General features: G+C 30.2%; 1 protein-coding gene across 12 annotated transcripts; it reads right to left on the bottom strand.

Moving 5' to 3' along the window:
• Positions 1-4,266: 4,266 nt before the first annotated feature.
• LOC112696674 (LRR receptor kinase SERL2-like) lies at positions 4,267-9,974 on the bottom strand. 12 transcript variants are annotated; one of them, XM_072197048.1, is made up of 12 exons: positions 9,575-9,974; positions 9,099-9,167; positions 8,426-8,558; positions 8,217-8,288; positions 7,926-8,023; positions 7,774-7,811; positions 7,517-7,684; positions 7,114-7,176; positions 6,653-6,737; positions 5,165-5,267; positions 4,975-5,064; positions 4,326-4,713 (listed from the first exon to the last, which is right to left on the bottom strand). In XM_072197048.1, exons 1-8 carry the CDS (start codon positions 9,582-9,584, stop codon positions 7,144-7,146), a joined length of 621 nt encoding a protein of 206 aa, XP_072053149.1. In that variant the 5' UTR covers positions 9,585-9,974; the 3' UTR covers positions 4,326-4,713; positions 4,975-5,064; positions 5,165-5,267; positions 6,653-6,737; positions 7,114-7,143. The 12 variants fall into 12 exon arrangements, with proteins under 12 accessions (XP_072053148.1, XP_072053150.1, XP_072053149.1 ...); XM_072197050.1 differs by having other exon boundaries at positions 7,504-7,684; XM_072197052.1 differs by lacking the exon at positions 4,326-4,713 and adding an exon at positions 7,348-7,371 and having other exon boundaries at positions 4,842-5,064; positions 7,504-7,684.
• Between the last annotated feature and the right edge of the window lie 656 nt (positions 9,975-10,630).

Here is a 10,630-nt window from a genome sequence, read left to right on the forward strand (position 1 = left end):
TCCTTATAAAACTCACATCATTCACCAATTGTCATCAACATCAATATTTATACTTCTCATCCATTAACCTCAACATTAGCAATCATTATCAACATTCATATTACCACAATCATCATAAACACTCATCAACATCAACCAACATCATAATATATCATTAACACCAATAATCCTCATACCCCTTATCAACATCAGAATCATCATCAATTATCATTAATTCAATTCTATCCTAAAGGGTCCACTAGCCTAAGTGTCTAGAAATATTAGATATTACATAAAGAAAATTGAAATCATACCTTGGCCGATTTCCAAAATTCACCAAACACCAAATGAAGCCACCAAGCTTGATCCAAAAGCCTCAAACCAACTCCAACAAACACCAAAATTTAATCTAACATCATACAACATACCAACATCAAACCTAGGGTTCACAAAAATAACTAAACACAAGAATTTAATGAGACATTACCTTATCCAACGAGATTAGGAGCAAAACCCAACAATATTCCAATGCTAGATCACCCCTAAACAAAAAAATCACAAAATCTACTCAAAAACCAAATGTAAAAATGCGAAATTACTTAGAACAGAAAAATGGAGTAGGAGATGCGAGTTTCTATCAAAAAGGCTTAGTTAGAAATGACAGGCTCGGAAAGAGCGATGCATAGCCGGAAACGGCTCATCAATCGGAGCTCCGTAGTTCAAGTTATAAGCGAATCAACATGAATGTGAATAGTAAACCCTTCCTCTCTTCTCTCAACTCAACAGTGCCCCTTTTCTTATTTGTGGGTGGAAATGAGCTGAATTGGCTTTTAAGTGAGGTATATATATGTTGAGTTTTGGCTCAACTTGGGTCCGGTCTAACCTGTTAGTGTTTTAGGTCCGTTTGGTCCACTTTGGGCCAAAACCTTAAAGATTAGTGCCTGGTTTTCAATTCTAAATTATTTTTGTCCTTTCAAAATAATAAATTCAATTTTTAAAATCTTATTTTTCTCAATACGCGGTTCCGGTCAGACTAGAGCCTGTACTACTGGCTTAAGTGCCGGTACGCATTTTTACAAAAATTCTCTGTAAAAGATATATTTTTCCACTTAGAAATATTCATTGAATTCAAATGTCACCTTTATATTTTTAAAAGAATACTTCTATATTGTTGAACCTATTTTGGATAATTAAATTATTATTTTATTAAAACGTTTATTTTGGTTCTTACATGGTGTGATGAATTTTCTCCACCACTTTACTATTGGACATATCTTCTCCAAAGACTCTCATCTTATCAGTAAAATTTATAACATGAATAAATTATTGCTCAATAGTTTTTAAGATAAACATCTCGTACCTTTTATATTTTTTTGAAAAGACTGTACTTTGTCTTTTGGGCCTTATCTACACTTTTGTATGACAACTTCAATGTGTTCCAAGTTTCTTTTACATTTTTGGCATTTGTTATTTTGTCAAATATTATATAATTTACACTTTGATAAATTTAAGATAGAGTCAATTGATCTTTCTTATATTTAGTAGCATTAGCTCCTTGCAAATCAAGTTCAATGAAGTTTCATATATTTTGAGTCTTCAAATGAGTAGATATTAAAATTTTTTATAATCAAATTTTTCATCTAATTTAAGACTGGACCACAAAACATTAAAAATATTTGTCATACTAACTCTGTAAAGAAACAATTCTATAAGAACTCTTCTATATCTCATAACCTCACAAACACTTGCCATTGGATTAAACTAGCTATAATATTAAATATAAGTACAAATTTCATATTTAACCAACTCTAGGATCATTCATTTATGTAAATAACACTATTAATTTTGTTTTTCTCAAACTCACTAACAACATGCTCAAAAAAAATTAACAACTTAATATATTTTCATGCAAGAGAACCACTTATTTATACAATTAATAAACTAACATTAATCATTGGCGACAGAAACATATGGAATTACTAACTTGAATTAACACTTGGTTGATGGCATCTTCTTCGTGTCTTCATAACCTTGTGACTTGGTGAAAGCAATATGCCATGGCTAGTTAATAACTGACTTTTAAAATTATGCAACTATATAGGAATATTTCTTAACAAAAGCCAACATCTTTGTCTACTTGGAATTTCTTTAAACTTCCGATATCTTTTGGTAAAGGGTGAAAAGTTTGCAAGTTGATTTAATAATTATTACCAACACATTTATATATGTATCTTATTTGGACGACTCTGTTTTAATTCCAAGGAATGAGGCTGAGAGATCTTGGGACTTTGGTAAGAGTTTGAGTCTTACCACATGATCCGGTTGTTTTAGCTATGTCTATAAATTAGAATTTAAATACAATAACAAATGTATTTATTTTCAGTTAAAGAGAATTTCGCTAATAATAACCCACTCATAAATAAATTAAAATAGTTATTGAAAGATCAGACAAATTTTTTAGCTTCTCTGAAGAGGATAACATTCTATAAATACTAAATTTTAATTACGTAAACTACTCACTCTGAGTAATATTATGTCATTTTTTACTCTTATTAACTTCGGTGTTAGAGTATCTTTGTAGGTGTCCATCATTATCTTTTTTTTTTCTTGAAGCCAGCATACACCTCTTCACTTCAGACAGAAGAGAACTCAATCCCTAAATAAGACGAACTATACCTCTACAAAACTTACCACACAGGAACACCATTGATAATGATGATGAAATAATTAAGGCTTTGGCAAATACAAGTATCATGGCTTTACCACCGACGATACACAGCGTATTTTTGGTAGTGTAATTTGAATCTATAAAGATCATGGAGCATCTCATTTTGTTCTCTGAGTGTTATGAGTGTTATTAGTATAAGGGGTCATTTGGAAAATTTTAAAAGTTATTTTTTTATTTTTTGACTTATGAAAAATAGTAATATTAATATCTGGTGCAATTTTTAAAACCAAAGTATAACTTTTTAAGAAGCTATTTAAGTGTTTATAGAAAAGTTTAAAAAAATGTCTTTTCTCGTAATAAAAAATTTTTTATTTTTTTTAAAATAAGCATTTTTATTAGAACTAAAAAAATACAAAATAATTTTTTTATAATTTACTTTTAATATAAATATCTACACAACTAGAAAATGGATTAATACAGACAGATTTACAGACAGATTTAGTCTTTATTACAAACGAATTTTCAGTTACAGATGAAATTACCGACAGATTTTGTCCTTCTGTAAAAGTCTCGTCGGAAATTATTTACCGACGAATTTTTTTCGTCGAAAAATTATCGATGGATTTTTACCAGTTACCGACGGATTTTTCCTCTGTAAATTCTCCATCCATTTCCCGACGACAATGAACTTTTCGACGGATTTTTTGTCTGTAATTACAGACGGATTTTTCGACGGATTTTTCTTCTGTAATTATAGATGGATTTTTCAACAGATTTTTTGTCTGTAATTTAAACCTTGAAAAATCATCCCACACTCTGAATACAGACAGAAAATTCGTCTATAAATCCGTCAGTAAGGTAAAATAGAATGTTTTTTAAATTTTTCCATTGTAAAATAAATACTTTAGATTTGTTTTCTAAATTTATTCCATCAAACACTCTGTAAATTGAAAAAAAGAAAGCAAAAAATCACATAAATAAACATAATATTCATTACATAATACCTATAAAATTAGTTGTTATTTTTCAACACCATTAGCCAATATTTCACTGTCTCAATAAAAAGATGCTCCAAAAAAATAAGATGACCATCCCAATAAACAAGTTCCTCATTATAGTTATATTCCTATGAATGTAATCATATCATTAAATTAATCCCTAAAGTGCTACTTCAGGATGCTAAAATTCAACTCCACTCCACAATTAGGAGGGGGTTCTTATCAGAGTTTTCAACAGATCAAACAAGTTACAAATCAAAAGTTAATTTTCCTCATTCAAGCATGATGCTATTGTTGTGACTTGTGAGAGGAGTCACTCCTGCAGTTGCACTTTATTTATTCAGTTTACTTGTTGTTGGTGGCCTCAGATAGGGTAAGCAGCGTAGGCAGCAGCATATATGCTTGGATCATGAGGAGGAGGCAATGCATATCCATAACCATCATAAACAGGGGCTCCGTAATAAATGCCACTCTAGTGGTTGCCACCAAAGTTCATTCTAAACTGTTCTCCAAAGAAATACCCGTTGAGAATCATCACAAATGCAATTTAAAGGCATACAACATGAAGAAAATTCAGTCAGTACTATTCTATCACTAATGTTCTAGTAACATTTTTAAAAATGAATTCAGAAAACTTCAAATTTGTTGATATAAGCAGCCAAGGACCAAAAAGGTTCACATCCCTTAAGTTAGGTGCAATAAATGGTATCTCTAAATGGATAATCATAAAAAATACTTGTTCTTACAGACTAAGGCCACATTTGGAGATTGTCTCCAGGATAGAAATACGGGAGACAAAACCTGTCTCGAGAAAGATATAGGTAGAGAGGCAGACAAAATGTCTGTCTTAGAACAACTTTTTTTCTGCCCCTATTTTTTTAGTGTCTTTATATTTTGCATCTTCTACCTTTTTTGCATCTTCCACTTATAATGAAATACAGAAAAATGAAGCTAAGCAAGAAGAAGAAAACTTGGGTTGCCGGCTCTTTTTCTTTGATGGAGGCTGTGTAGAAGTGTTAAATGATGTTGGTGGTGGAATCATGAAAGTTCCAATTCTAGTTCTTGTACCTGAGGAAACATTGTTATTAAAATGCTTGATAGTTAAAGAAGTCATGTACAGTAAAAAAGTTGTATTATATTAAAATTTAATTCTTAATATTCTTTAAACAAAAAAATGAACTAATTATTGAATTAAATTGGTTTAAAATAATCATATAGTATTGAATCTAATATAAAGAATAAAGTATACAAATTATCACGTTGACATCATTATTATATATAAGAAACAAATGAAGCTAAGCCAAATAGCTAATTAGATAGCAGGGTTGCCTTGAGTTCTTTTCTTAATATCTTGCCAATTGAAGATTTTGGAATTGCGTCAATGAAAATTACTTTATATAGCCTCTTGTAAAATACTACCTGTTCACAACAATTAAATTAAAAAATGTCATGCATTGTCTTATTAATTAATTATCTTCTTATCAAATACAATTAAATTAATCAAGTATAAATCATTTACCTGTTTAGCTATAAAGTCCTTGACAGCATCTTCAGTAATAGGATCATTTGATGACCTCACCACAAAAGCAACTGGAACTTCACCAGCTACATCATCTTTTTGCCTACATATGCATGTGTGTGCAACAACCATTTAATTACTTATTATTACTCAATAATTATTATTAGCTAATAACTAGCTTAATTAATTTCAAAGATACATATAAGGTAAATTTTACTATGTAGAAGAGGATCTCATTCTATATGTGTAAAAATATGGTGTATGATATAACTGTGACAAATGTCCTACTAAAAAACAAAATCTATCTTTATTCAGTCTATCTCCAAACTTGGTACAGTATAGTTTCATGTGATGAAACTATAAACAACTATGATAATATGAGGTTTAGTAATAATTATGTTAGCATAAAATTATGGGCTTGTAAATTAAGCCTTTTTAATTTTTTGGACAAAAAGGTGAATTTATATTTTATAATAAAGATATACGTAGATACAATAAAAGTCTAAGCATACTGACTCTCACAGATTATTTTTTTTTTCCTTTTTTTTCCTTAAATCTCTCTGTAATATATATAGGACCATAAAATTCGAGAAACAAAATCTCTCTCTTCATGGTTAATTTAATCAATTAATTAACATATATATATTTATTTAAATATTATCTATATAATAAAAAATAATTATTTAAGATAATAAATTTTTTAAACTTAATAAATTGTAAACAAAATTTGTGATAGATATATATAACAAAATATTTTAGGAACAAAATTATTACACCAAAGTAATTTTTATTTTGGTATATATATAATAGATTCTTTATCTACCTTTTCAAACAAAAAAAAAATATCTCAAAAAGTAAAAAAAAAAAATAAGAATTCCTAATTCATTTTCATTATTTTTTTCATTCTAATATAAAATTACATGAAATGTTTTCTTCTTCTCAATGACATACAACTATAAAAATTGTAGCGTAAATTATAATATGATCTATTATGTCTTAACTTTAATTTACAAATAATTTACTTACTAAATTTTTAAAATAATAAACAATTTCACTGAGTTATCAAATACTCTTGTATAATGTATTTTTTATATTTATGTTTTTTATAATTTAATTTTAATCTAATAAAATTTAAAAATAGAAAAAAGTATTTTAGAGAGACTAAAATGGCATAAATAAATATCCAAGAAGTAAACTTTCTAAAAACATTAGCAACTTTTACAGTAAAACCATTCTTTTGTCTTTAAAAAAGAAATTAACTTATAAGCCCATAGGCCCACAATTATGTTAACATATTACTACTAATAATATATTTGTTTATCAACCTCATCACGTGATACTATAGTATCCCTATGCAGATAGACAGATTCTGTCCCTTTAGTGGGACACTTGTCGCATAGTTATAGCATACACTGCATTTCTATACATGTAGAAAAATAATTCTTTCTACACCAAAAAATTCACCAAGAATTATATATGTATACTTACAGAACAACAGCTGCATCTTCAATGGAAGGGTGGCTCATGAGAATTCCTTCAAGTTTTGCCGGAGCCAATGCATCAATAAAAGATGCTAGAAAAAAAATATACATAAGCATATTATTTGTGCTACTCTATTCAATGGTAGAATGGTTCAAGTTAGATGACTTCATGAATCTTTTCTTAAATTAACAATAGATGCAAAAATCAGTCCACAATCAAGATAAAGAGACTCAAAATATAAGTTTTGCTTTCATGTTATCTGACTCTAGAGAAGGGTCAGTATGAATGTGTCGTAGGTAAGGTTAGTTTGAATTTGGCAAGAAGCTGATTTTACAGCCAAAACTTCGAATGTTAACTACTAACCTTTGCACCATGGCTCCAAATTTAAAAGTTTTGGTAGTATTGCAAGTCTGTCTCATCTAAAAATAATCTTAGACCTTATAAAGCAGAAAAAGCCATGAACATACCTGATTTAGTTTTTCCTTTGTAAGAACCTTCTATAAGTCTTCCCTTATCTCCACAAGACCCTCCTGTACCAAAATCAAATATCATCACAAGCAAATCAATCAGTTAAGAAAACTTCATGAACACTTTTATATGCATGCATAATGAAAGCACAAGACGGATCAAATCCCATTAAAAATATATCACAAGAATATATTTGCTTTCAATGTCATATGCTAAGGAGTAATGTACATTACATTGCACTAGAGGTCCATATTTCCCTGCTTTAAAATATTAAAAACAAAATTAACAAATCAAATAAAAATAAATCCTTCAAAATAATAATAATAATAATAATAAAGAAAAAATATGCATCAACAGGTTCAAAAATGTCTTTTAAGTCCAAATTATACATTAGAAATGCACCGCAGCTTCAGCAATTGTTTGACCGAAAAACATGGTCTCTGCTTGAAGGTCCTTGATTATGACTTCCAGAGAATCAAGTTGTGACTCTAATCCCATCCCTCTCTGTTTCAATATCTCAGCGGTCTGTTTGAAAGTTTTCTCTACATAATATCCTTCTCTCAAAAAAACCTACGAATCAAAATAAAACAAAACAAAACCACTTCTCAAACATGGAAAGCAAAAATATAGGAATTGAAAAAGGCAACAACAAAACCTACCTGAATAAAATACAAGGCACCATTTATTGAAATATAAACTATATGACACATAAAATAAGTATCAAATACAATACTTTGAACAGTTAGAATCTGTAATATAAGTTACAAATAATTCAGGTTCTTGAGGCCTCCCAAAGAATTCGGTATCTCACCACTAAAATTGTTATTGGAGAGATCAAGTGTCTGAAGCTTTTCTATGCTTCCAATTGCTGTAGCAATCTGATCGGAAATTGCATTGTTCTGAAGCAACCTGTACCAATTAAGCATCACTGTAACTGCATCTACTTTGAGTGAATATAAGTTTATAATAAATCAATGCACCAAAGAATTTGAAAATAAAGATTCATTCAATCAATAAGAGCAAAGGCAACTGATTCAGAACTGAACCAACATCCAAAGCAAGAACTACACAAGAGACTTAAACAAAATTCCGAACAACTTACATAGATTGTAAGTTAGTAAGGTTTCCAACCCAAGGAGATAGAGTACCAGACAAGTTCTGACTAGGCATTCCCCTTATATGAAAATAAAAGATCTTTAGAAGAAAGAAAAAATAATTCAAACTACTCAAATTTGTTTGGTTCATTTTCCTATATAAATATCTTGAAACTTGTTTGCTACTTTCATAAAACACTTCAAAATCTAAACTTACAATACTGAAACAGAGCCATCAAGGTTACAAGTAATCATCCTCCAACTGCAAGGATCAATAGAATTACTATCCCAATTCTCCAGGACATTGTGAGGATCATTCAATTCATTCTTTATCGCCATCAAAGTTAGAACTGTTCAGTGAAAAAACAGAAAGAAGGGTAAGAACTAAAACCTCCCATCAATTGATTCACTTGAGAATATGCCACTATGTAACAGGTAATTAGGAAGTACTTAAGAGTTAAGATTCTCAAGGCGAAAAAGAAAAGGAAATAACAAGTCACAGAATAGCATCATCATCAATCTTTCAGCTATCATTCCTAGTAATTTTCAGCATAATTAACTTGACCAAAGATCAAAATGAAAAAGGGAAGCGGGGATAAAAATTAAAGAAAGGTTAACCTTCATAATTTATGCCAGAAGAAGAAAGAACAGCAGCAAAAATCTCTATCATCAACAGAAGAAGTGAACATAATAACTATGAAACCAATCTGCTTTGTTCCATGCTGTATTCTCAATTCAGTAACAATGTTTTCCTCCACACAAAAAAAAAAAAAACACACACGATTACAATTTTTTTAACTTTATGGACTTATTTGAAAATTGGTTACTATCCAAACTGAATATTATTCTATCGTATATATGCAGGAGGATTTAAGTAGAGACAAGCTTGCCTTGGTTAGCTTTATCATCAGTAAAAAAATTTGCGCTTTCTTCTGATGGCTTTATCATCAATAGAAAAACTGCAGGTGATTCATTAGTAAGACATATGGAATAGAAGAATTGCAGCTAACAGAGCTCTAAGCAGATCACTAAGTTCAACCCTTGTAAAGCATAATTCTTAATTGTATTGTTTTAGAAGGATCACTAACACACTGCAGAGAGAAGCAGCAGCAAAAGAAAAAAGATAGTGCAGTGAAAGGAAACACCAAAAATTGAAAAACCATGAGAAAAAAAGTTTCAACAACAAATTTTAAATCAAACTAATTACTAAAATAAAAAAAACAAATCTAACTAAAACTAATCCAATCAAAACCTAAAAATTCACTAATCAGAAAATAAATCTAACTAAACTAATTACTAAAATCAAACTAACTAAACAAAATTTAATTGAACTTAACAGAAATGAAAAGAATTTTGAAACCAAAACCTGGAAGCATTGATTAGAGGAGATGATGGCTGCGGCGCTGAGAATATATGCGAACCAAAACTGATTGGGGATAAAGGAGAGAGAGAGGCGCGGTGGTGGGGACAGACGCTGCTACAGGTGGCGCTGGGGTGCTGGAACTCACCTGAGACGAAGAGAACAAGAGCTTGAGCTTGATTTGTTCTGCGAACGAGAAAGAACGAGAGAGACAGGGGCTGTGTTCTACTGGTTCAGTATTTAAAAGAGAGGAGAAGAAGGAGAAGGTAGCTGTGGTGGTTAGGGTGGCGGCGGTGGCGCCGTGAGTGAGGAAAGAAGAAGAAGAAGTTCGTGCGACGGAGAAGCTCGTTGAAGGAGAGTGGAATAACTCGTTTGATCTGTGATTTTATGTGTGTGAAAGGAGCTCGATAGGACGGGGTGAAGTTAGGTTTAAATTAAAATTTTCAGATGAAAAATTTTAAATTACAGATGAATTTTCTGTCTGTAATAATTTAATAAAACGCAGCATTTTGTCCACTTAATTATAGACGGATTTTCCGTCTATAATCATTTCCCACGAAAAAAATTAATTTTTCGACAGAATTATCGACGGATTTCTTTTTCCGTTTGTAATTTATGCTAATTCATTTTTTTATTTTTCAACAAAAAATCTCTCTGAAATTCCGTCTGTATTTTCATGGGATAAAATCTGTCGAAAATATCTGTCTGTAATAACTAATATTCTAGTAGTATTATTGTTTAAATAATTTTTTCAAAATGAACTTAATTAAACTGTTTATCTAAACTGAGTTTAAGTCTTATTGTTAGTTTAGATTTTGCTTTTAAGTCTTATAAAATGTATAGTATGCTCATTATGTCTATGCTTATAGGTTTTGGAAGTTTGATGTAGTATACCCAGGCTGCAAATGACACAATTATCCTAATAATAATTGATGAAACCAAACGGTGATAATATATATAGACTTTAGATTCATGACTAGTCAAACCTAACCTTATTAATTTTACATTCCTTATGGACACCGTACCGATGAAGATCAGATAGCATGGCACTATAGTACAGTG

Source organism: Arachis hypogaea, chromosome 6 (assembly GCF_003086295.3).
Source record: "Arachis hypogaea cultivar Tifrunner chromosome 6, arahy.Tifrunner.gnm2.J5K5, whole genome shotgun sequence".
NCBI lineage: Eukaryota > Viridiplantae > Streptophyta > Magnoliopsida > Fabales > Fabaceae > Arachis > Arachis hypogaea.

Bases quoted from the DNA above. Each gene is read 5' to 3' on its own strand.
- LOC112696674 (XM_072197047.1), bottom strand. The intron at 8,289-8,425 runs GTAAGTTTAGAT...TTTTCATATAAG, and splicing joins GATGGCTCTGTTTCAGTATT to GGGAATGCCTAGTCAGAACT. The intron at 7,685-7,773 runs GTAGGTTTTGTT...TTTGATTCGTAG, and splicing joins GTGCCTTGTATTTTATTCAG to GTTTTTTTGAGAGAAGGATA.